Here is a 26,186-nt window from a genome sequence, read left to right on the forward strand (position 1 = left end):
TGGCGCTCTACAACTTTAAGAAGATCACGGTGGTGCCCTCTGCCAAGGTACGGCGCTCGCTCGCCCCCTCCCGCCCGCTCTCCCCCGCCGGCGCGGGGCGCGCGCCGCGCCCGCCACACGCGCGAGGGCAGTGCGCCCCCCCCCCGCCGCCCGGCGCGGCCTCGGACTTCGCCACTCCCCCCGCCGGGAGACGTTGTGGGCTCGCCCTGGGCTGGGGCTCCTGGGCCTGGCGGCGCCTACCATGTGCGCGGGGGGGGGGGATGTGTGCCGGGGAGCGGGCGCCCCTGCCCGAGGAGGGCCCCTGAGGCGGCGGCGTGGCCCTTGCCGGAGCGCCGCGGGGCCCACAGACGGCCCTTTGGCTTTGAAAATCTGGTCATGCTGACGTAAAATTAATAAATAAGCACCTTCGCTGCCACACAGCCATGGTTTAACATACGATTGAAATGTCAGAAAAATTCTCTGCTGCTCAAAAATGCACATCTTAGTCAAACGTATGCCGGGCGGAGCGTGTAGCGTGGTTTGGGCCGCCGCCGCCGTTCCCTGACACGACACGTCTGGTGGAGTTTGTTTGGGACCGCAGGTGACAACCCTGCTGGCATCCCGGCACGGTGGAGCCCGGGGGGGAGCTGTGGCCGCTTCCAGAGCTGCTGCTGCTGCTGCCGAAAACGTGGAAAGGAGGCAATTTCTTAAATAACTGTAACAAAAACCGGATAGAGAATGTACAAACTGCCTATTATTGTTCAGCGATAGAAACTCTGTTAGTATTAAACTTGGACACTAATGTTAACCATGCTGATACTTATATTTTTCTGCATCCACAACAACCTTGCAATAAGTTGCTTGATCTTAAAACATGCAAAATTCTTATATTCCAAACTAATGATATGGCATAGATGCACTTACCTGGTCGGCCTGCTCCTCCACCAGAATAAAAGTAATACCCTTATTGCATTATTACTTCTTGGCCGTTTGTGTAATTAATAATGTTTCTTTAATTGCAGGACTTCATAGATTTGACATTGTCAAAGACTCAACGAAAGACTCCAACCGTCATTCATAAACATTATCAAATCCATCGGATTCGACAATTTTACATGCGAAAAGTCAAATATACTCAACAGAATTACCATGATAGACTCACTCAGATCTTAACAGATTTCCCAAAATTAGATGTAAGTCTTTTGTCATTTGATAATACAAAGGAACTTTGCTTTCAAGGCATCGTGAATACTTTTGCAACACTGTACTGGTTTTATTTGAGTTTATTTTGGCCTAAGCTGATTCAGTGCATAGTACATTTTGACTGGTGCGAAGGGGGTAACTTTAGCAAGCCTGTAGTACAAGAGTACTATTTTCCTGCTAGGAAATGGAGTCTAAACTCTGCTCATAAGTGATTACTGAATGATGAGTTTTGCAAGGTTTCTACGTTAACTTTCTGATCAAGTCAGTTTGATAGAAACTGTTACTGAGTGATGAGAAAGAAAGTTTTTTTAGAGTCTGTATGTTGTGTTTGCTTAATTATTCTTTGTGTATGTAAATGTAAGTCATTATATTCATGGTTAGTCTTTCCTAGAAAATACCTGGAGGAAGAAATATCCAAACTTATTGCATTGCCTCCCACCTACAGTTCTTCAAAAGATTTACTCTAACAACACAAACACTATTCTTGGCCCTATAAAGGATATTATTGAAAACATGCTTTGACAAGATGCCCATGGTCTAGCTTCCAACAACTGCAATTGAATCCATGTATCCAGTAGGGTTTTCTGTAGGCAGTTTTCTGTTCATGCTTAAATTGTTGATCTGCAGCTATATTTTTTCCTGATGTTTTCATAGCCAGTGATTTTTACTGCAGAATTCCCCCAAATATCTTCTGTATTTTGTTTAACATCGGATGATGAAATTTCTGCAAATAAATTCAGGAGTAGCTAAAGCATTTTGTTTGAAATTTGTTTAAACAATTTGAAATAAAGATGGTGCTTCCTTAAAATGCTGAAGGGTTTATCTGGGCATTAAAGAAATGCTGTTTATCCAGTCTTATACAGAATTTAATGTAGCACTCAAAAAAAGAGGGGAGTTATCTTGTTGCTCTTCTCTTGTAGCATGAATTTGCTTTTAGAAACTACTTCTATAGGTTTCTTGAAGTTTCTTTATTAAAAATAAATCAAAGGTGTAATATTTAAATATTTTACAAAGCGAAGATGAAAGGGAAACTTCGTACAAGTCAGTCCAAAATGTGTATTGCGGAAGAAATTGAACGTTATTAAGAATTCTGCATGTAATGACTAAGCAGATTGTTTTCTTAAGAAGGAATGAAAGCAGTCTGGTTTGTGTTGTCAATTGTGTTGCTGAATTGAGGAAAAAAGGAACTTAGGTCGTTATTATCATCTTAAAGAAGGAAAATATTGGGCTTAATTTTATTTTGTATTTTTGTTTTAGGATATTCATCCTTTTTATGCAGATTTGATGAATGTTCTCTATGACAAAGATCACTACAAGCTGGCTTTAGGACAGATTAATATTGCCAAGAATCTGATTGACAAGTAAGGAATGTTCATTTCTTCTATTTTGTGCTTGTCCATTTGGTTGCTGGCTAACTTCTTATCTCTTTGTCTCCCCACAGTGTTGCTAAAGACTATGTGAGGCTGATGAAATATGGTGATTCTCTTTACCGCTGCAAACAGCTGAAACGTGCTGCGCTGGGACGAATGTGCACAATTATCAAAAGACAGAAACAAAGCTTGGAATATTTGGAGCAAGGTTTGTGTTCTAAATAGGCCAAAATAAGGCTATTGAAGAGGATGAAACATTCGTCCTTACAGATGGCAGTTAAACATTGAAACTGTTACTGATAACAATAGCAGGTAAAAACAGAAGAATGCGTTTAATACAGCAACTTTGTACAGGAACCATAGAAACAGTTCCAAAACCCCCAAATACTTATAATTTGTTTTCTAAGTAGGTTTTTTATTGAAAGTTCTTCAGATTTTGCAAGTGTTATAACTTACAGTTTTTTATATATATATATATATATATATATATATATATAAAAACCTTTTAGTTATAAAATGTTTCTTGCCTAAAAGTCACATTCATGCTTTTCTTATCTTCACTTATATATGTTTGAAGAATTAGTGCTAAACATTTTCCAAACATTGTTCCTGACTTCAGCCTATGCTATCTGATTTGATCAGGTCATTTTAGCTGAGATGGGCAGAGATTTTAACTTTTAAAATATTTGTACAGTTTCTTTTCTTGTATGTAGATAATTCTGGAGTTAACAAACGATTATGTATTTTCAAAAATAATCAGTGAATCAATTTATAAAGTCCAAAAAGCCAGTTAAGTTGTGTATAAAAACTTCAGAATATGAATTTTTCTTTCATTTTTGTTAAATTATCTTAAATTATCACAAACATTTAACATTAACATTTCAGTGCGACAACATTTGTCTCGTTTGCCAACCATCGATCCCAATACACGAACTCTTCTGTTGTGTGGCTACCCAAATGTTGGAAAATCTAGCTTTATAAATAAGGTGTGTGAATTCTTTTTCAAAAATATTACTGAGATACCATTTAATTAAAATACTTTAAAGTAACACTTAAACAATTTGATGTCATTATGGCACTGTCTGATGTCAGAGGTAACAAATTTGTATGTGTGAATAGAGATTGAGTGAAATATGTAGAAGGATAAATGGAAAATTACAAAAGATTTCACTTAAAATACTGTAAGATAGTGTATTATCACCTTTACCAAAATAGCATGTATCTGATTAACGTATTTTCTAATATAGACATTCCTGCAGAGAATGAGCCAGAATAATCATTTTGTTAACCTTCCTGTAGCAAAAGAAGTGTATTATAATTATGATTTACTGCTTGCCAGTTCAGGATATTTTTAGTAAATGTGTATGAATAAATCTTGTTTTAAGGTTACAAGAGCAGATGTAGAAGTGCAGCCTTATGCCTTTACCACAAAATCTCTTTTTGTGGGACACATGGATTATAAATATCTGCGTTGGCAGGTAAGAACCGTTATTACCTTGCACTTTCTTAAAACAATTAACTGGTTGTAATCTGGTTCTCCATTTTGCAATGTGAGCTGCGTTTTCTTATCTTGATGAGACATACTATGTCTGAGAGCTGCTGTGCAAGATTTTTAATGCAGTATGCCAAATGAGGTTAGTAGTCCAAATCTATTCTCAAAATGTACACGTAGATGTGTGTGTTTTAAATTTGAGGGAGGAATGAGAACTGGAATTACTCATTGAAGACTTTTTATTACTGTCAAATTCTGGGCCAGGTTGGGGCAGGGCTCTTCCCTGTCATTCAGTACTTGGAATATTCATTGTTCTAAAACCACATTCTTCTCCCGTCATTCCACTTTCGTATTCTCAATTTTGCTGAGTTTGCAGACTTACTTACGATTGAAAGGCAAGAAAATTACTGTTGTCAAAAAAGGCAATATTGACCAACAATCAAGCACCTTACAAAATGCTTTATTAATTGTCTTGTAATAAGGCCTGAGTTAATTATATCTGTGTGAATTTTAGGTGGTAGATACTCCTGGTATTTTGGACCATCCTTTGGAAGAGAGGAACACCATCGAGATGCAGGCTATAACTGCACTTGCACATCTTCGTGCTGCTGTGCTTTATGTAATGGATGTGTCTGAACAGTGTGGGCATAGCCTGGAGGAGCAAGTAGAACTCTTCAGAAATATTAAACCATTATTTGCTAACAAGGTAGATATGGTTTACATTGTTAATCAAATCCAGGTTTTTATAATGTGATAACTTGGGTAATGATACTTATTTTCTGTTTACTAGCCGCTTATAATTGTTGCAAACAAGTGTGATGTGAAGAGGATTGCGGAACTTCCTGAAGAGAGTCAGGTTAGAATGCTTCCCCCAGCTCGCTCGCTTTCTTCTGGAATTTGCAAAAATACTTATCATGGACTAACATAACTCATATTGGGCAAAGACTTTTACATGTCATTTCTTATTTTAACTATTTAATAATGTAATGGAAAGTCATTTTCCAGGTCTTGCCCTGTATCTTTTTAAGTAGTGTGTAATATATATACTTGCCTGAATATTATAAATACCAAGCAGAAGGCAACCCCTTAGCTGTTTCAGAAATCTTTGAGGCTGTGAGAGCTTTTGTTTACCATGGTAGTTGGAAGTAAGACTGAATAGCTTTGTTCAATAATTTACATTTCAGTGAGAGTTCAGAGACAATGAATGCTAGATTGAGAGGTGCTGCTGAACAATTTCTGTAGAAACCTGTAGAAACCCCTGCTGGGCAGCAGTTTGTGTATATCCAAGGCTAGGGTTTTTTTACATGCACAAGTTCAAGAATGCACATAATTTGTGTTTCTCTCTCTCTCTCTCTCTTTTTTTTTTTTTTGCTTATATGTCCTTTGTCATTCTTTCATAGAAGGTAGTTATGTGCTTAAAAGATAAAAAGATTAAATAAGACTGTAGCCATAAAGCTGGTCATCTTTTCAGAAATAAATTTTAATAAAATATTCAATAACAAGTTGCATGTGTTGATATTGGATTAAAATTTCTGTTCTTAATGGTAATGTTCTATTAAGAAATCTGCAGAGTGTAATTTTTTGGAATAATGCTTCTGTTTCAGAAAATATTTGAAACTTTTCAGGCAGAAGGATTTTCTGTAATAGAGACAAGTACTTTAACAGAAGAAGGTGTAATCCAAGTTAAGACAGAAGTAAGTTTTTTCTCTGTCAGTTTTGTTCCAAATGAACAGCTAACTATTTTGTCTCATTTGTGTGAATTTAATCGCTGTTAAACTGTGCATTATAGTGACAAGCTTTAAGCATGCTATCCTTGGTAGTCTGTTTAGCCTCAGCAGATTTAGATGCAAACCTCTTTCTGGAAACTTACTTATATCTAATGTAATGCATAATTTTAAAATTTCATGGTTAGGTTTATCTTGGTCTTGTTGCTTTATCTATATAATTTGTCAGCTCTCATTATAAAAGATTAGTTATATGAAAAATATAAATCATATGCATCTTCCCGTGATATTTTTTATATTGAAATACCCTGAGATTTTTTTGAGGGCAAGAGAGGTAAGAGAATAAATGTAAGATCAGATGTGAAGCTAGGTATTTGGAGTTGGAAGTCTACTGCATTGTTTGTTGTGTCAGGAAGACTTCTTTCCTTTCCTAATGTTGCTGTGTGCACTCTTAGGCCTGTGACAGACTGTTGGCCCATCGTGTTGATACTAAAATGAAAGGAAATAAAGTGAATGAAGTGTTGAATAGATTACACTTGGCCATACCAACTAAAAGAGATAACAAGGTAGGCTACATATATACYCTTTTTAATATATTTTCCAGTACTCTTTAAAATAAAGGTAGGATGAGAATTCTCTCTTGGCTCAACATGTGAACAGATTAATGTAGTGAGATGTGTTTACTTTTCATCTATAAATGCCTCTGCTGATGGGTGAGTCAGCTTAGGACTTTATTTTCTTGAGAAACAGAATACAGTAGTAATTTATAGCATTATAAAAATTATGGATTCAAGCATTTCATGCTTGTTTTGYGGGGGGGTTGTTGCATTAATTTCAGGAACGGCTGCCTTTTATACCTGAGGGAGCAATAGCACGTAAGAAACGAATGGAAGTAGACGCMCCCAGGAAGAAACTGGTAAGTGGCATCTCTTAATGAGGAAATAAGTAGATGATTTTTAAATTTGCTGAATTAGCACATATATTTAAAATTAGAAGGCATATAAAACTGTGTATATCTTTGCAGGAAAGAGATCTTGAACTTGAAATGGGAGATGATTATGTTTTGGATCTTCAGAGTAAGTATTATATAAGTCTCAATACTTAAGCGATAAAGTTTGACTATTTCTGTTTTCTGGGAGAATACCTAAACCTGATTCCTTTCAACTAAGTATCAATAGCACCATTTTATTGCATACTGTTCTTTTCTGCTGTTCCATAACTTCTAATCTTTATTGACTCTTTCGTGTTCTGTGATGTCAYTCAGTGTTTTCACATTTCAGAATTAATGACATGTAATGAATAGTCTGATGATTCAGTTGTTTTTTACCTTTATTTTATATTGCGGTATCTCCTGATACTGTCCTCTTCAAGGAGGTATCAATATGACAGAGGTTGCATGTRTTCTGTTTCAGCTGGGTATCTGTTGCTTACTATGGCTTTGCAGTGGGTGTTGTCATTGTCCAGCAATCTTTTGAAGTAGGAAGGGGATCCGAAGTATTTGTGAATATTTATCAGAGATRCTATCAGATTTGTGCTACTTAGGAATATGACAATTTTTTTATTATGATCTCAGTGTTGTCTTCTAACATTGAACACTTTTTGAAATTATTTTGGCACTTTATTAACTTTTTAAATTTTTYTTAAGAATACTGGGACTTGATGAATTCATCTGAAAAATACGATAAGATACCAGAGATATGGGAAGGTCATAATATACTTGACTATATTGATCCGGATATCATGAAAGTGAGTTTTCCATTATTCTTTTTACACCTTCTTGCCTTTTCATTCATTAGTTTATTTAGTGTAAATTACTGTATTCTTAGATGAAAACAGTGCTTCATGAAAACAAGTTCTACATTGTCTGAACTTGCCATGGGAAAAGATACTGTTTTCTGAATAACTAAGGGCAGAATTTCAGAAAAATGGAAAATTGCTTTACTCTGTCAGAAGGTAACCTCTTGACTCTTTGACTGTAGACAGAAGGAATGCAGTTATCAAAATGTATGTATTATTAATAATAGGAACATTCACCCAGTGAGTAGTGAGTGCAGACTGTGGAGCTGCTCATTATGCAGTTGGGCTCATCTGAGTTGCTGGTGCTCCAGACTCACGCTAAATGTAGAAAGAAAGATTTTTTGAGAGTATGATGCCATAAACAGCACAGCTAGGGCAGGTCAAGATACAGTACATCAATGCAGTAGGCAGCTTCAGGACAGCTGTACAAATGCAGCCAAACTGCACTACAATGTGAGCTAGGAAGCCTGTGTAGTATTGCACCCCATGGCTTCTTGCACAGTAATCCATTTCTCTGACTGCATTAAGCATGGCCAGAAGGATCGTTCTAAGTCACATAGCTCCTTCTTTGAAGGGTCTCCATGGTGTTTTTGTCATAGCTCTGGCCAATACAAAAATGTAATTTTGAGATCCTCAGATTATAAATCAAGGATTTGAATTTGTGGTCCAAATACAAACTTCTTGATTTTCATCTGATCTCCTCAAATTTTAAGAAACTGGAAGAATTAGAAAAAGAGGAAGAACTGAGAGAAGCTGCTGGAGAATATGACAGTGAACCTGAGAGTGAAGATGAAGAAATGATGGAAATCCGACATCTGGCACAACAGATCCGAGAAAAAAAGAAACTGAAAATCCTGCAGTCAAAGGAGAAAGATACACGGGGTCCGAGGATGCCTAGAACGGCTAAGAAGGTGAGTATAGAACATATTGTATAATAAAATCTTGCTGATGTATAATAACTATAAAAAAGTATAATTTTTGTAGTGGAACTGATCGCTTTTTCTCACGTTTTACCCTCATGCTTGCTTGCTTTCTTCTGTATTCATAGGAGTGCTGATCTTAGTTATGGGGACATACAAAAGGATTTGTATTATGTCACACAAATGAGTTTTCTGTAAGATTACCATATATATTGCAGAAAAGGTTTTAGGAATATAATCCAGCTCATTTAGTTGGGCTGCTCTATGGGATTTTTTTTATTTATTTTATTTTTTATGTGTAAAGTTAGAAGTTTGAGATCATTATTTAAAATTAAAATTGTGTAAAATTTGTTATGGGGCCTTCCTATGCTGGAAAAGATCAGATGTTTCTTCTTGGAAGCTAGATAACATACTTTCTAATGTCAAAAACTCTTGTAACCAGTCCAAAAGGATTGCTAGATACCAAACTGTAAAAATTAGACATTTTCAGAAAATGAATCTTGCTAGTTTTGCACCAAAAAATATATCCTCCCCCACAGTGTATGCCTTTCGGGAGAGAAGGAAACATTTCTGATAGAAACGCCMCTTCCCCTCTCTCCCCCATTCAAAAAAAGACAAACTATTTGAAAGATTTTTTTTGGAATGCTGGGACAAATCCTGTGAATAAGGATTTATGGATAAAGAGAATTAAGTGAACGTGAAGTTATGACTTTCATAATATGGTTGTGCAGTATGCCATGAGGAATAAAGATGTCATATTTACATATAGTATATAGTATTTACATGTATATAGTAAACCTATGTATATACATAGGCTTATGGCCATTTATTAAGACAAAAATCAGATAGGATCATTATTTTTAAAGAGAAATGTGATTTCTTAACTTTCTCTTTACAGGTCCAGCGGAAGGTGCTAGAGAAAGAAATGACTGATCTTGGACTTGACATGACTAATAAAGATGATGTAAGCTTTTTGCTCATTAAATATTACAGTTATCTGAAAGAGATCGGTTTCATTGTATGCTAAATTTCTTTGAGCACATTTGAAATGTGTATTATGGTTAGCACAAGAGAGAGGTGGGCTCTTATGGAGGAAATGTGAAATCTGAATGAGGCAGCCAATACCGGAATGTTTGAGTGACATGGTTGTAACAGGCTGGGTGGCCTGAACACCCCCCCCCCCTCCCCCCCAGTATTTATAAGGAATCACAAATGTATATATGCACTGCTTTCTATTAGAACTTCCTTTGAATTTGTATAGGGTTCAAGAACKTGGTATACAAATTGGGATTGGCTAAACATACTTCTTAAAATTTCGAGACTGTTTTGTTGGATGGGATACTATTATGTCAGAAATAGTAATAATGACAGATCAGGCTTATCTTTTTACAATTCATTAGTGCTGTGAGTTCTAATTAAAGTTTTTGATTGCCTGGTTGGCATTTTTAGATGCAATACAGTCATGGAGTAGGACTTCAAAACCTAAATTTGCCTTGGGGAATCGTTTTATTTTATCATAAATTAAAAAAAAAATCCATTTTGTATGGCAAATCCAGCAGTATTATGACTATCTGAAACTTGAGACCTTAATTCTTTAAATAAACTGGGGGTTAGTGAATAAGGGAATTATACATCTGAAGTAAGCATTTATGGTTCTCAGAGCTGACATGCCATGTTGATTTAGGAGCTATACTTATGCTGTAGGATGGTAGTCTTTATGTCTGAATTTCTTTTGTGCTTTGTCCTATAAAGAGATAGCCAGTAATCAGAGTGGACTTCTTCATTGCTTTTTTGCTGTTGTTGTAAAATTGCTTCAATATTGCTGTCCATTAATTTTTCTATCAGTTTTTATCCATGAGTTTATTCAACCCCCCCCCCCCAGAAAACTGTGGAATTAATAATTTTTAAGAGAACATGCTAATATTCACTAAAATTTGAATATTGCTGTTGGACAGATAGATGATGACCGACRATTGACAAGGTCTTTATGTTACTATGGTATAACCAAACTAATGTGTCACAGCAGTTCACGTCCTACTTTTTCATATTAATCTAATTTGAAATGAATGAATGAACATTAACCTAATTTGAAATCCCAGCTTCTGTCTGTGCTGATTTTTCCTATTTTTAATAATTAAAATGCTGTTCTGAATTTCAGGCACATTATGCAAGAAGGTCCCGTAGTGTTACAAGGAAACGTAAACGTGATGAGTCTGAAGCCCCTAAATCTGTGGCACGTAGTCGCAGCTCCTCTCGCCCACCACGTGATGTCTCTGGTCTTCGTGATGCTAAGGTTTGTTAAAGTTACCTATCTTTGTAGGAACTCAAATGGCATGATTGTATTTAAATTGTCTTCTGGGAAGCTTAATTCTGAGATGGTTATGTTTGTCAAGAAGATCAGAAAAATATAACTACTTCCAGTTCATCTCTTTTCTTTGTGGCTTCATATTCTGTTGGTTTGTACTCATACCTTCAAAAGTGCCTAATTCATTCTTAAAAATAATATGTAGTAATACAGACTGAGAAAGTACATTTTAAAAATGTTTTTCTCTAAGTGCAAATAAAAGAGAGCTCTAAAAGCTGAACATGCTCCATAATCTAACAGTGCAGTTCCATCTGTAGCAAGTTAAGAGTTCCAGGGATAGCAACATCACATTTTTTTGTATTGGAAAAGAGTTTTGCTAAGGAAGATTAGTGTCACTTATACCTGATACTGTTGTGGAGTTGCAGTTGGTGGCTTATGTTGTGTATTATTTAATGTTCTCCTTAAAATAATGTACCCTTTTTTTTAACAAAGGGTAAACCTATTTGGAGAAGTTACACAGTGCGTGTATTTGTTTGTTTYTAAATAGATGGTGAAGAAAGTTAAGACTATGGCAAAGAATGCTCAGAAGAAAATGAATCGCCTGGGCAGGAAAGGAGAATCCGACAGACATGTATTTGATTCTAAGCCAAAACATCTGCTGGCTGGAAAGAGAAAATCTGGTAAAACACAGAGAAGATGAGCCTTCCGAATTAAAACATAAGTTTATTAAAACTCATTTCTGGTCCTGTTTTTCTTTTCAGCAAAATCAGAGTATTAAAAAAGTATACATTGGTATTGGGAGTTAAAATACTTGAAGCTCAGAGAGGGACAATTCCGGTATCTTGCTCTTGCAGTTCTACGTGGGTTAGTAATACCATGAGAAATTTCTGTCAAGACCAGTGGCAGAAACCAGTTCTAAATAGACATCAGAAATGCCACTTCATTCCATTTTCTTGCTCATGTCCTTCTTGTAGCATTAAGTATTTAAAATTTCATGTAAAACTAGATTTAAAATGAAGTTAAATCTACAAGTGCTTGGTGGTAAAACTCCCATCAGAACTAAAAACGCACCCTTCATAAGAAACTGAACCAATGAGGTTTGACTTTCTGTGCTTTTTCTGTGCATGAGTTAATTCTTTGATGTATAGTAAGTGATGAGTTCATGTTGCAGTTTTTGGATGGGAAGAGTGGGTGAGAACGCTGAGCTCTTTGACTGTTTTCACACTTCCAATGAAAGTGATACCCTTACCTTGATCATATTCTTCCCTGGGGAAGGAATGGGAGACTGACAAGCACTGCACAAAGTTAGTGTTTGTGCACTGAACTAGTTTTGAATGAATGGGAAAAATATTTGCCTGTTTACTAAGCTAAATAATGACTGAAGCTGGAGGAGTAGTTGCTGTTTCAATACTGAGCGGTAATCATTCCTGTAATAACATGGGCAGGTAAAGTTACAACTTGGATTTTTAATATTGCAAATATGCAAAAGAGTCAAAACTTTGGCTTAAGTTCATGTCAATTATGCTACTGTCGTCCCCAGTTTAGGGATACATTTTTTCTTTAAAGGCTAATGTACAAAAAATTCTGTATCTGTTTAAGATGAAATATATTCTGTCAAATATTAAATATTCCTTTTTTGTCTCTAGTTAAAAAACAAGGTAGGAAATATCTAGAGGTTAGTAAAATTATGCATTATAAATGTAGTGCATGAACAAAGCAATTATAAAAGTTTTTAAGATTAAACTGGAGTCCAATAAAACGCACATGTAAAATAGTACCAAAATGGCAAGGAGGGGGGATCCTTAATCTTGTTTTTTTCTTTGAACTATTTCTTTTAAACACAAAAGGGGAACAGGACTGTTCAGCTGCCAACTTACATATTGGAACATTATGTATAATTCTGTTTTCTTTCCTCCTCTACTAAACATAGTAAGTTTTGTATTAGAAAATATTCTCAAATTCTCTAAAGTTTAATGTCAAGAAAAACATCATAACTTCTAAGGAAGTTTAAAAAAAGAACAAAACTGTGTTAGCAAAACTTTTTCAGCTTCTTTATGCACATTATTTCTATTTCAGGGTATGCTTTGTCAGCTTTTGCTCCAAGCTGGCCATTTGAACTAGATGAGTAGTACTTTGTTAAAATAAAATTACACCCTGCTACCCCCAATCATGTTGCTTTAGTGATGCTTGATAGGCAGTTTGTTCTTTATAGTGTAGTAACTTCAGAGGTTACTCTTCACATGGCTGTAAGTCTGGGGGAAAAAAACCAAAACCAAAACCAAAAACACAGTCCAAGGTTTTAGGTTAGGTATTTTAATCCTTAGTCTTATCTTTAAAATCACATTTCTTTTAGAAAATACTTTAATACATTACTTGGGTAATGTAGCTGATTGCACTGAATTCAACAGAGCTGTTACTTTACTATTCCCTCTCCCACCGTTATTTGCTGTAAAAGAACATATCAAGTCAGGTCAATACACAACAACTTGACCCTACAACTTTAAATGTTGAACCAGTAGAGATGCTGGCACATAACAGCTTCAATGCTGCAGTCATAATTGTTGCAACAACTGAGATGAGAAAGAGAAAAATGTTAAGCATTTGAAAATCTACCTTTACCTTGAAACCAGGCACAGACTAGTTACAACCATGTTTCACATACAGGGAGAACTGAARAACAACATCTTATTTTATCAGAAAAACTCTGGTAGAGATTAACCTCAAAGAAATCTAGGTTTTTGAATGGTCTGCTATCAGAAGACATCACAATTCAGGCTTTCAGGGAAAAATATTGTACTTAAATTCAAATTGAGATACCCTTGATTATTCACTAACTTATTAAAAACAAAAAAGAAAACACAACCCTACTCTGTTAACCAGTAACTGATTGCAAGATCAAAAAGGAGTAGCTCTGACACTCAAGTAGAATTTCTCATAAACTAAAATTAAGACTTAGTGTAAGCCCATAAACTCTCAAACTTGAATTTTGGAGTTTGAACAACTACTTAAATAGCAGGTTTGAGTTTTCAGGGACTTCAGAAAGGGTCTTATAGTAGATACTGCAAGAAAAAAAAGCTTGCATCAGAATGCCTCTGTTTTCTGGAAGCTGGAGAAGTGCCATCCAAAGCATACCCCTCCTCCAGTCTGCTGAGTCTGCTTCGTGTTAGGTATCTAGCATTCACATTTGGTATAATTAACCATTAGTTTCCAATTAGAGCTGTCCAGAAAACTACCCAGTATTTAGTCATCACTTAACCAGAAAGGGGAAGGGGTGGAAGTGGTTATTATTTAAAGCTATGATAGACCTTTTTTATGATGCATCATCACATAAGATACTAAAAGTTTCAGATGCACTAAATGATCTATGGTTTTTTTGGTATTAGTGCAAGATTTCAAGCTTCAAAGAACTCAATACACACAATCTAATTACTTAAGCTTTTATGTGTTTTTTTTTTAATGAGACAGTACAGCAGCTGAAGAGGTCTACTTGCAATTATCTTTATTGCTTTGAACTAATTGATTTTCTTTAGGGAATCGGTCTTCTCCACATCAATGTAGAACTCATCTTTCAAAATACGGATTACAAATGAATTTAAGTGATGTGAAGTTGAAAGGATACTATCTCTACTGAACGACCTGGACAGGTGATGTCCAAATTCCCTTGCCAGCACACATAATTATTACAGAAGGAAATAAGAGCAAAATGGGTACACACAGGTTGAGAATTCTTTCACATCACACGAGGAGGGTAATGGAGAAAAACAAAGCCAGGAGGCCTGTTACATTACCATTACTTATTTTAAATGAGACCAAGCTAAACTCACCCAAAGTGAAAGGGGGTTGTGGGAGGCGTTTGAGAAAAAAAATGACTATAACCATCTCTGTATAAAGTTGTTAAACATGCTACAGGTGGACCATATTTTTTTAGCACTTGAGTCAGAGTTACCACACTGTTAGTGAGACAGCATATTGCTAGCCTTCAGCATCTTTCACCCCTGGCTATTTACATTCTGTGTATTCTTTCATGATCAATAAATTTATTCAAGTTAGGCAAGTTATCCCACCACTTAAAAAGAAAGGTCTCTGCAATTAGTTTAAACCATGGAGTAATCTTAACTTCATTCTTGGAGGCTTTGTCTAAGAGCTGTTTTAGTTCTTTCTGTGTCACGTAACAGTAGCTCTGGATCTCATTAGGGTCAGGATTCAGTGTTACATCCTTCTGTACAAATAAGATATAGTCTATTTCATGTTCACCCCAAATCCCATCAGACTGGGCCTTGTAGTGAATTCGTGTCAGATAGGAGATTTCTTCTGGAGTTACCTACAACCAAAACACTTGTTAGAACAGGCAACAAGACAAAAAAGAACAGTCAAACTGCTGGACATTACAGAATAATTAACAGCTACTATCCTCTTCCTAAAACGGATTATTTTTTCTGGATGTACAATTGCAACGTATTTCTTTACTACTAAGTACTATGAAAAAAACAAACTTTTAATTGCACTTGTACTTTGATCACATAGATGGCACAGCATTTCTCTAGTCAGATTACCCTATAGTATGTTGAGTGGGTTTCTTCTATACAGTAATTTAAGTTTAAATAGTGTTTACCAGAGCTTGATATACACTTACTGAAGCACTAATCAATACTGAAACACTTGCACTTGCCCCTTAGTTCCCAACCAAAAGACCTGACAATTATTTAAAGCCAAGATCATAACTGCTTGCTGATAGACCATGTACAACATTGATCTACCAGGGACTGGTGCAAGTTGCAGACATGTTAAGTAATTCCTGGGACAACCTAACCATCTTATCATGCTGTTTCTCTCTTGTCCCATGACACAAACACACTTAGTTACAGAATGTAAAAAGAGGTTTCAACCACCAGCATATTTCAGCCAGTTTTACCCTGCTCTCTATGCACTCCTAAGTTGCCACCAGAAAAGAAGGTTGCCAGAAGTAGGCTGTGGGATTGGTCTGGAAGTGGTCAGGGCACCTAGTGCTCTGGCCACTCCTTCCCGCAGGAAACTTGGGAGTGCATGGACATGCTGCCCAGCATGCCCCCACAGAGGCCCTCCAGGAGGACCAGCTGCACAGAACCCCTCCCTACAGCACATTCTGCTGTGGGCCCGGAGGAAGTACAGCACAGTCCCTTCTCATACTACTTGGGCAAGCAGTACAGCCAGCCCAACTGGAAAACGCTGGCACCCACAGTTAGAACTGAAGCAACAAAATGCTTCATTACTGTGTGATTTACTCTTTGGCTCTTATTTAATTTGAGCAATGAAATACTCTAAAATACCATTTAGTGAGATAAGTCTTTGAGATTCCAGAATATAGCCCAAGAAGTCTCATATTCATTAAGTCCTCTACATCTCCAAAGCTGAAGTTAAATTCATTTTTAGGTCTCAGGCTGACCCTCTCTGCCAGATGCAGTTAATATGTAAATCATCAATCACTATCAAGATTTTCCCTTTCTCCCTCCTTCCTTTACCTGCTCCATGGGAATTCCTAATTCTGCTTTCAGTCGTCTTTGTGCTGCTCTCCGAACACCAATGGCATCATTTTCTTCTAGTTCTAGTGGATGGCTTAGGGGATGACTACAGCAAGTGTTGGTAAAACAATCTGCAAGAAGTTCGTATCAGTACAGTGTTAAAACAATATAAAGCATTACAAAAAACCTGAGATCAGGACAGCAATTCAGAATCTCAGAGTTTTGTTTCTTTTTTTGTAGAGGAGAAAGGTCGGAGGGGAAGGAGGATATTTTCAACCCTTTTTTTCCCCCCCTATTTTGCACAGGGATTACCCTGTCAAGTACTACTTTGCATGTTAGTGTCTGATACACGCAAACACATGCATCCTCTGACGCAAGAGAGTACCTACTTAAAAAGCCAGTTTAAAAAGACCCTGTTTATCTGCAAATGCTAATTAAAGTAACTTTGGGGAGTTTATATGCAACAGAGTATTAAGAATTCTCCCAGAGCTTGCAAAAATCAACTGACAGCAAGCAAATAAGCAGTTTACACTTGTACTTAAAGAACAGCCTCTCCATACTCTGTGTCAAATATATTAAAAACTACTAGTCAGTAATGCAGCTGCTATCAGCCAAGCCTTGATTTGAATCTAGCTCAAAAGCATCTAAAATATAGTCTAATTGCCTGCAAACTACACTTGAGCATTTTGATCAATTAGTGATTAAGGAAAAAACAATCTTCAAAGTAAAGATTTTTGGAAGGAAAGAAAGGTCTTTCTTCCTACATTTGGGAAACTTTAGAAACACACAAATTTGTTTTCCAGCTGAAATTCCGAAACAGACAGCTTTAGGTTTCTTCCAGTGTGTTTTATTTTTATGCTTCTTTGCATTTGATAGTAATAGCTTGGGAGTCTTCAAAAAGGATACAGTTTGGCTGCAGTCTCAATTTTTCCTATAGGCAACAAAAGTATTTGTTAAGACTTAGAGAGATAAAAGGTACATTGTTCTGACCGAAGCACAACACAACTGCTTCTCAAGCAGAATGACTCCACAATACATCAACTACATGTTACAGTGGAAACAATTACACTCTGCAGAGGTACGAGAGCAACTTCTCCAACTCTACTAATTAAGTCTTTCAGCAGAGCAGACAAACAACACACACTCTACATTTGCACAGACAGGATCAAACAAGTCATGAGAGAATCATTTCCCAAGAGCATGTGTAACAGTAAGTGAGTGCTGCCATTCTCTTGCTTCATCCATGAGAAAAGTACTTCTCAAGCTATTTTAAAAGTATTACCTTTCCAAAGAAGTAAATTCTAAAGCTTCAGAATGAGTTGCACTCAAAATCAGACAGGCATTGTTTTAAATATTGGTTTAAATAAAACATTTTGATAAATATGATATGTGTCCATACTAACCTGGAAAAGTAATTTTAGCATGCGATCTCTGCTGCAACAACAGTTTATTTTCTGTATTGAATAAGAAAACACTGAATGCTCGGTGCAACAATCCTAAAAATAAAAACATAGAAAGTTATTTAATGGAGGAAAAAAAAAACATTAAAAGACAGAGTTTAACAGCCTAGAAGAATGGCTTTATTTTTTTAAAAAGACAAAACAAAAAACCCACAACAGTCAAAATTCATACCTGTTAAAAAACAAGGATTTTAGGAAAAACTCTTCTAAGGGTTTCTATTTCAACTTAGACTTAACATTAGGAGATTACAAAAGCGCTAAAAACAACAAGACAACAGAAGCGATCTACTAAACTCTGTTAGTTCACCATTTTGAAGATGCACATTCAGACAAGCCTCTAGAAAGGCTCAGTATCCATAAATCTATTATCAAAAAGAGATGACACAAAAATCCTGAACAAGCTGTAGGGAATTTCAAGGAGCTTCAGGAACTGCAGAAGTATAGCGGAAAGGAAACTTCCTTAAGGATAGTACAATTGTTGGTTATTGTAGCTTTTGTGTCCTTCTTCAGAGCACTCATGAATACAGAAAGAGAGGACACAAACTACTATGTGAAAATTCACAAACGTGACCAACCAAAAGTAAAACTGATTGATAGGCAATTAAAATGACAACAGAAAACCTTCCGATCACCAGTAGGTGAGGCAGAACTCCACCTTAGCTACTGAAAATCAAAGTCTGTTCTATTCATAAAGAACTCAGTGAAGAAGCATGTGGTGTTCTTTGGAAGAGCCACACAGAATCAGATATCTAACAGAGAAACAATACTAGTTTATCATCAAAATGTGCGATTCTAAATATTAAGCAAAACATATGGCTTATATCTGTAATCACTCATTTCTCTCCTTTGCTACTGCCTCTAGCACTGTTTGTTCCCCCATATTGCAACTCTTTGAAATTTGACACTGTAAGCCTTGCAGGGAAGCCTTGCCCTGGTTTGATCAGCACCCACCTGCGAGTGACTTTAATTTAATCATTAATATATTTATGAAAATGTGGAATCAAACTTAATGGTTCAATTAGTAATAAAGCTGTACCTTTATCAATGTTTTCATTCAAATGACAGTTCTTCTTAGTGTCTGCTCCAATCTTGTTATCATTTTCATCAATAAGGATGCACATCTCAGCCAGGAGCTGCACCTGCTGCTCATCCAGATTATCTGTGTTTACTTCAGGCATTGTGGCAGTATAACACGTTCTACTGAAAACACCAATGAAAAGAAGAAGAGTAATTCAGCAATATTAACACCTAGAAGATTCAGGCAGAGCATGAGGAATGATTAAACGGCTGGGTTTTCTAACACAGTTGGTATCAGTTGAGTACCATTTGTATTTTTCAGGTTTTACGTGCCTTTTAGATCTCTGAAATTTCCTACCCATAATACATATCATATTGCAACATAAGGTAGGTGCTTAAAGGATTATTATCATGAAACTCCATATAACAGCTGCAGCAGGAGAACAAAACTCAAACATAACATTTTGATGGGCTAACATAGTATAGAAAATTCAATACTAAATTTCCCCCAGAACTAATGAAAACTGTGTCTAAAACCACAGGCTCTGCATGCTCTGCTCAATAACTCTGCATTACAAGTACAATGAGAAAGAGAGAGGCAGAGAGAGAGAATATATGTATGTGTGTATATATATGTACACTTTCCCCTCTCCCCCGGTAAGAGCTCGGTAATCAGATTCCCCTGACCAAGCCTAGCAGACCAAGGCACTTCCAAAACAGAAAAAAACAAAACCGACCTTCATAACCGTTGCTCCACTCCCTCCCTGACCACCGCGTGTGTATACCCCGAGCACTTAAGTCATTAACGGAAAAAAGAACAAGTTATTTCCACCTTTAAACTACTCCATAATCTAAAGCCCCTGCTCTGTTTCAAGCAGAGCACATTTTCAGGTGGCAGTTTCAGATATTTCATCTGCTCCTCCCCCCCTCCGGCCCGCTCCCTCAGCGGCTCCCCGGTTAAACCCGCCGCCCTCACCTCACAGCACGGGCCCTGGCTCCCCACAGGCCMGCGGCGGACGGGTGCGGCGGCGGCTCGCGACAGCCCAGCACGCAGCAGCGGCAACGGCGCCCCCGCCACACCGCGGCTCCCCGGCCGCCCCCCGCAACGGCCGCCCGGCGCAGCGCGCGCCACATCTTCCGTCCCCCCGCGCCCGCCAATGGCAGCGCCCCGAAACGACAACGTCACGCCATCGCCCGATCGCCCCACTAGGGCACGGGCGGCCCAGGGGGCGGGGCTCGCGGCAACGGGCGGATAGGCGGCAGGCAGAGCCAATCGCAGCGGAGCTGGGTGGCGGCGCGGGCCAATACGGAGAGCGGGTGACTGGGAGACAGCGAGGGGTGGCGGTGGGCGGACGCGGGTCAGCCGAGGCCCCGTTTTGAGGTTATTTAGCGGCGGCGAGCGGGGCTTGCGGAGCGGTTTCCGGGGGGGAGGGGGGGGGACGACGCTGAGGCAAGGCGGGGGGATGTCAGTTACAGGTGTTAGAGAATATCGGACTGAAGCTGTSTAGAATTAATTGCTTAGCATAACTTGCTTAGCATTAGTAGCTAAATTTGCTGAAGCCTTAGGCCTCAGGCTGTGAACTTTTACTTAGATAAGTAAAAGGGGGCCCCAGAGCTCGTTCAAGCTGGAGGGATAAAGAAGCTGCAGGGACAGCAGGAGTAGCCAACCTTGAAGATAAGAAGCAGCCTGCCTAGAGACAACGAAGGGGCCCAAGGAAGAAGGGGAAGAACCCAGACCTGACTATTACTATTGGTCCAAACTATCGCTTAAGGGGTGGGGAATTTAGATTGTAAGGGTATAACTGCCCAGGGATTTCTTTGTTCGGGGTCCCTCTTTGGAGGCACCCAGCTCGAGCTGTAATTACCGCACGTGTATCATTACATTTTATTTCTCTTCAATCTGACTTCGAACTTCTGCCTCAGCAGGAACCTAGGGTCGGACCCTGTTATGGAGGCCGGCGAGCCCGATTTTCCATAACACAGGAATGTGCCGAGAGGTGCGGCGGCACGCGCGGGAGCCTTGGCAAGCCACACGCGGCGCGGGTTCGCGGCCTGCGATCGCACCTGCCCTCACTCCGTGTGGGACGAGGCAGCCGGGCAGACGTGGGCCAGGGCCAGGGCCAGGGCGGCGTTTTAGGACCAAGTTGCGCTGCAGCGTGTCATTGCTGTGACTTACCAAGATGCAAGACACCTCTAGCTTCTGGTAATAATCAGGAGTGCTGAGTATTCTTAATGTTAAGCGCTTCCTTTGTCTTCTCACCCATCCATGAAAAAACTAAGGGCTGCACTGAAGTGCCAGCTTCTAGGGATGCAGCTATGTTTTGTACTAAACAGTTCTTGGGATTCATTTTCTAACCAGTTCTGGGAGCATTTGTTGTGGTAAGTACCATAACCAGGTGATTATAGAGTTACACACCTTTGTTTGCACTATAGCACACTTCTTGTATTTTTAATTTGCTCCATGGCAGCATCACTTCAATTTGTGGTTAAGAATGTCTCAGAGAGATGAATGTACAGCCTACAGCACTCCAGGAGGTAAGGAATGCAGAGCAGTTCTCTCCCCTCCTTCACTGATAGCTACAGTTTGTAGAAGATAGTTACTATGTTAGTCAAACTCTCAAAATGCCTAACCCCTTAATTTCTTAAGGGACAGAGAAAGAAACACTGAGTATCTGGATAGATTATCAGCTGTAGGTAAGATTGTAAAGATGAACTGCTCAGATAAGGCAGTTCTAGATATGCACACATATGCAGTCTACAAAGCAGAGGAGCTTTAAATCAGCCTCTGTAGAAACTTTGTATTACCATGATTGAGTAGCTTCTGAAAAAAGCTTCTTTTGCTAGTTTATTCCCTGACTACAGATTTGGACTTGCAACTGAATTCCATAAAAGACCTAGAAATGATGTTCCACGTGTTGTCTTGGTGGCAGCACTTTCTATGATTGCCTCTAAACTCACATCCTAGCACTTCAGTCTGATTTTTTGATTCTTTCAGTGAACAGGCAGATGGCCCTTCATTTAGAAATATCATTAGCAGAACAAAATGTTGAAAAATGACAGCTAGTATCTTACAAGGGGTTCCCCTATGAAGAGCTTGGTAAAGGGAGTGTAAGGACAGGAGGTGGTTTGAGTGGAAGTGACTTGAAACCAGTAGAGAACATCAAAAGAAAAAAAGAGACTATACCAGCTGCTGCACATCCTTTCAACTATCAGTGTTGAAAAAACAACGCAAGAACATTAATGTGCACTGTGAGAAAGAACTGAAACATAAACATTTCTTTTTATCCTGAGTCACTGTTCAGTGTGAACACAGCAACCAGAGAATGAGCCTTGTAGAAATATGGAGAACATCCTTCACCATATTGATCACTTGCTAGTTTCATTGCTCAAAATGAAAAAAATCTGACAAATGTGTAAATGTTCTTTTCCATCAGTCTGCTAATATGACCAAACATAAGCTATACAAATCTCTCAAAAATACTGTAACTACTGAGATGGACATACAAAAGAGCATTACATATGAAGACAACAGAGTAACAATGAGCTCTCCTGAGAGTAAAGCCCTATTGGAGTAAAAGCTTCTACCCTAAAAATCGGAGATGGTGACCTAAAAATCAGGCTGACAAACCTGACATGACATCACAACAACTAAAGAGCAGATGGAACGTACACAGTGACGTCCAGCCTACACAGTGGAGGGATACCAGGAAAGTGTCTCTGTAGGTTATGAGGAAAAGAAGAGAGAAGACTGCCAAGACTATAACCAAAGACATCTTCAGGATCAGGTGTTTTATGTCATTTCTTTCATCTTTCCTCTCACTCCCCTCCAGACTTGCCTTGTACCTTCAAACAAGCAATCTGTGAGGGAAAGAAAACATCCTCATTTCTATAGTGGTATAGAAACTTCTGAAACCTCAGAAGTTTTACTCTACCCTGCAATAAACAGAAGCATGCATGAAGTGGCATATATGTTCTTTTGAGATTTGACTTAATTTATGTTTCTGGTGAAGTCTACTGACAATTTGCAAACATTTACCACCAAGGGAAACATAGAGAAAGCAATTTCTTCTCATCACTGGGAAATCTCACATTTCACCTAAATAACCAAACAGCTGCAAATCATTCACAGAATTTTGCTAGCTACTAAGATACAGGAAAATGAAACCCCCAGCAAACTAGAGGAAAACATCTTAGTTCTCCATCAAGTTAAACAAACAAGAAGACGGTAAGCTACCAGATGAAATAAATGTAGAACAAACCTGAGGTTTGACCTCAGCCTAGGATACACAGACTCTCTCATGGAATGAGCCTATCTTCAGTTTTCAGCTTCACCAAATAAAATTACAGTTTTTCTCCATCCTTCAAACCCAGCCCTCTTCTTTTTAAGCTTCCTGTTCATTTGCTTTAATATTTAAGACTTCCAGTTCACCCTTATCAACTACAGAGCTGTCCTAGTCCCTAGCCTCCCTGAAGAAGTCCACTTAGAAATTCACATCTGCCCTGGAGTCAGAGCTCTTCAGAAAACCTTTGTCTAARGGATACACCTATGTGCAGAGCAAACAGCAGCCTGGATTTTATCTGAATTGCGACTCAAATCCCTCCCAGTCCCCACTGCTGTTCTCTTGATCCTTCTTTCCTTAAAAGGCCTATTTCAGGACAGTGGGTTGGCTTTAGCTCACTTCAAGGAAGACAGATTGCTTTGTAGTGGAAATGTAATACATGTATGCTAAATATATAAGTAGGATGTTGTATTTGCATTTAGTTTTGCTGCCTAAAGTTTGATGGAAAGAGTGTTATGATGGACAGCTTCCAAATATTTATGTGCAGCATAAATAATTAACACAATACAGAAAACAGCTCTTTTAGGAAGGAGTAATTAAGAAGTTTCATATATGAAGGAAGAAGTATTCCTAGAGTGTTGCTCTGTTCTAGATCTGTTTTTCTTTCCTTTTTTTTTTTTTTTCCTTTTGTTTTGAGCTCTAGACAGGATGCTCTGCCTTTTCCTGCTACTTTTACAGGTTTGGAGAATCTTGATTTAGGAGATTCAACTATTATTCTGTTCTGTTGCTGATTTCCCTGTAGACAGCTTTCCTTTCTTATCCTGTGTTTCTAAGTCTAACGAAGGAAACAGAAAAAGGAATGCAGATGATCTGGAAGGTGATGTCTAGGACAACCTAACTTTTGCCACTGTGTTTACTGTAGTGCTTATAAAAAAGGTTTATTAGCTGTTGATAAGTCTCATGCTAACTAATATTGTTCCATGTTTCCCTAGGCTATCCATGTACATGTCTTGCTTTGAAAGAGCAGTTTGTGAAAAGCAGGGCCAGTCTGCTGTTCCATACATCCAACAACACGTTAAATGGTGTCTTGCTACTCTGTAGTGCCATGACAAAACAAAACCAGGAACAGGGCCAGCATGACAACAGTATTACTTACCATTCTTTTCTCTTGAAAAAGCGACTGCATCCACACAATGTCTGTTAATTTTCAGGTGAAACTCACCCTGCAAGGAGGAAAAAATAGTTTAAACCCCTGCCTTCCCTTATTTTTATAGTACTTTGCATTTCTTCTTCAGAAAAAAATGGTGATCTCTTTACTGCCCCCTTCTGTTGGAGAGTGAGCAGAGGATAAGAAAAAGTCACCAAGTATTTTTCCAGAGAAATCTCAAATGCAGATTCTTGTCCTCTCTCTGGACATTTTTATCTTTGAAAATATAGATAAAAATACTATGATATAGTAGAATTGTATTAGTATAAAATAATTTCTGGAGGAATAATGAGATTTAAACAAACATATTTAGGAACTGAATAGCTGAGGACTCAGCTAACTCAGAGTTATGGCTTGGATAAGATGGCTGGGATAATTGCAACTGCACTAATTGTGAGAATTCATATCGGCAAACGGTGTCATTTTTTCAGGTTGTAGAGGCAACTCTATTGTACCTTTTGTCCATCTTTTTTTGCTTATATTGACTCCTCCTTTTCCTATCTTGGAAGCCATCAATCTATCTATCCCTTTTGTTCCTTTCCTTTCTCCCTTTGGTGGCATCGAGGAAGAGAATAGACAAAAATTAAGGGAACTTTTTAGGCTGGTTATCCTGTAGAATAACCTCCAGTGAAGGAAAAGATGCATCAGGGCACAAACACTGATCAAATCTTCAGTAAGCTGGTAAAACACACTATTTTTGTCCGTGTTAATATAGTTGCAGTTAAGACGTGACTACAGAAAAAGAGATGGAAAGGAAAAAGAAGAGGAAAGACAAAGGAAGGCTGACAAGTGCATGAAAAGAAAATGCAATATTATTAGCCCTCGCTGTATGAAGCACATATTCTTTTGGCCTTTTAACAACTGCCTTCTGAGGCAGTTAGATAATCTGTAGGAAGAGAGAAAATAATTAGGCAATTTTAAAGGCCTCATTTGACTTTCGTAATCTGCTGCAATGAATAAGAATTTTAGGTGGAGGCTTTTTGTGACTGTTAATCAGCAGAGGAATTAATCACATTTCAATTATGTGTTGTAAGCTTCAAAGTGAACAGCCTACTTGCAGAATGTAGTGGTTAGCTTTGATTTACCGTTTCTGTCATTTTGTCTGCAGATGCCCTAAAAAAAGTAATTTGGTGTTTTCCAGCCATTAGATATTAAAAAACCCAAGAATTAAAACTGTTTAACAAAGTTTCACTTCTGTCTTTAATCCACAGTGGTCCACTTGAGCTATAGTTAGGATGAAATACAACTCAGCTTTTTAAATATCAGTATTAGATTAATATCTAGAAGATACACAATTAAAGGCTAAACGTCGAAGCATATTGGAATGGTGGCAGCGTAGCCAGCTGCTGCCTGTTCTTTTAAGTGTTCACCAGTTTGATGGGATCTTCTGTTGTTAAGGTATTTTCGTTTATATAGTGTGTCTTATTTCAGAAATAATAGTACATTGTCTTCATTGCTATACCTCAAATAAAATGTTGTAGGATCCCCTTACAGGGTGATCTGCCTAAAGTTGCTCATTCCTTTGAGGAATTGCTGTACTAACATATATTTCTTTACAAATATGCAAACATGTTCATGGTTATACTACTGAGAAGGACTAAGATTTCCTTAATGTGACTAGGTAAAGAAATATGTATTTTGTGGCATGCATCCAGCAGAAGAAATAAAGGTGGCTGATTTGTGAGGAAAATGTAAAAGAGAAAGTGTCCTAAAGTATCCTTTGAAAACAGAGTACTTTTCATGCCGTTATTTGTTAAATACAAGTAAGGCTGACACCACAGGCTGGTAATTTAAGATAAAAATCTGTCTGAGGTTTACAGTATCTGATCCCCAAGCAAAGAGCGGGAACGCGGCGGACCCGGCGTTGAGGGCCGCGCCGGGAGCGGCGGCGGCCGGGCAAGGCCCCGGCAGGTCAGCGGCCCGCGGAGAGCGGG

General features: G+C 38.2%; 3 protein-coding genes across 6 annotated transcripts in view; 2 read left to right on the top strand and 1 right to left on the bottom strand.

Annotated features, from left to right (window-relative positions):
- Positions 1–2: 2 nt before the first annotated feature.
- GTPBP4 (GTP binding protein 4) lies at positions 3–11,526 on the top strand (the record flags this gene model as incomplete). Its single annotated transcript, XM_026069274.1, has 17 exons — positions 3–47; positions 1,002–1,172; positions 2,440–2,543; positions 2,624–2,760; positions 3,438–3,538; positions 3,938–4,030; positions 4,559–4,750; positions 4,835–4,900; positions 5,649–5,738; positions 6,224–6,334; positions 6,607–6,684; positions 6,793–6,844; positions 7,414–7,514; positions 8,279–8,476; positions 9,384–9,449; positions 10,644–10,778; positions 11,338–11,526. Coding segments are annotated over 17 exons (1,893 nt in total), but the record flags the coding sequence as incomplete, so codon positions are not given.
- Positions 11,527–13,087: 1,561 nt separating this feature from the next.
- LOC112967781 (isopentenyl-diphosphate Delta-isomerase 1) lies at positions 13,088–26,086 on the bottom strand. Of its 4 annotated transcripts, XM_026069286.1 has the most exons (6): positions 26,071–26,086; positions 24,202–24,268; positions 18,785–18,948; positions 17,692–17,784; positions 16,289–16,419; positions 13,088–15,111 (listed from the first exon to the last, which is right to left on the bottom strand). In XM_026069286.1, exons 3-6 carry the CDS (start codon positions 18,924–18,926, stop codon positions 14,794–14,796), a joined length of 684 nt encoding a protein of 227 aa, XP_025925071.1. In that variant the 5' UTR covers positions 18,927–18,948; positions 24,202–24,268; positions 26,071–26,086; the 3' UTR covers positions 13,088–14,793. The 4 variants fall into 4 exon arrangements, with proteins under 4 accessions (XP_025925071.1, XP_025925072.1, XP_025925075.1 ...); XM_026069287.1 differs by lacking the exon at positions 26,071–26,086 and having other exon boundaries at positions 24,202–24,445; XM_026069290.1 differs by lacking the exons at positions 24,202–24,268; positions 26,071–26,086 and adding an exon at positions 19,742–19,832.
- Positions 20,951–26,186, top strand: part of WDR37 (WD repeat domain 37) — a 51,817-nt gene continuing 46,581 nt past the window's right edge. The window contains exon 1 of the mRNA XM_026069282.1: positions 20,951–20,968. The gene's annotated coding sequence lies outside the window, so the exon portion shown is untranslated. The remainder of the gene's footprint in view (positions 20,969–26,186) is intronic.

This window comes from Apteryx rowi, unplaced genomic scaffold, assembly GCF_003343035.1.
Source record: "Apteryx rowi isolate R43461 unplaced genomic scaffold, aptRow1 scaffold_29, whole genome shotgun sequence".
Taxonomy (NCBI): Eukaryota; Metazoa; Chordata; class Aves; order Apterygiformes; family Apterygidae; genus Apteryx; species Apteryx rowi.

Excerpts from the sequence above, each read along its gene's own strand:
- LOC112967781 (XM_026069286.1), bottom strand. The coding sequence starts at position 18,926 with ATGCCTGAAGTAAACACAGATAATCTGGATGAGCAGCAGGTGCAGCTC. Across the intron at positions 17,785-18,784 it reads GAATGAAAACATTGATAAAG|GATTGTTGCACCGAGCATTC; the intron begins GTACAGCTTTAT and ends TTTTATTTTTAG. Across the intron at positions 16,420-17,691 it reads TGCTAAAATTACTTTTCCAG|ATTGTTTTACCAACACTTGC; the intron begins GTTAGTATGGAC and ends AACTTCTTGCAG.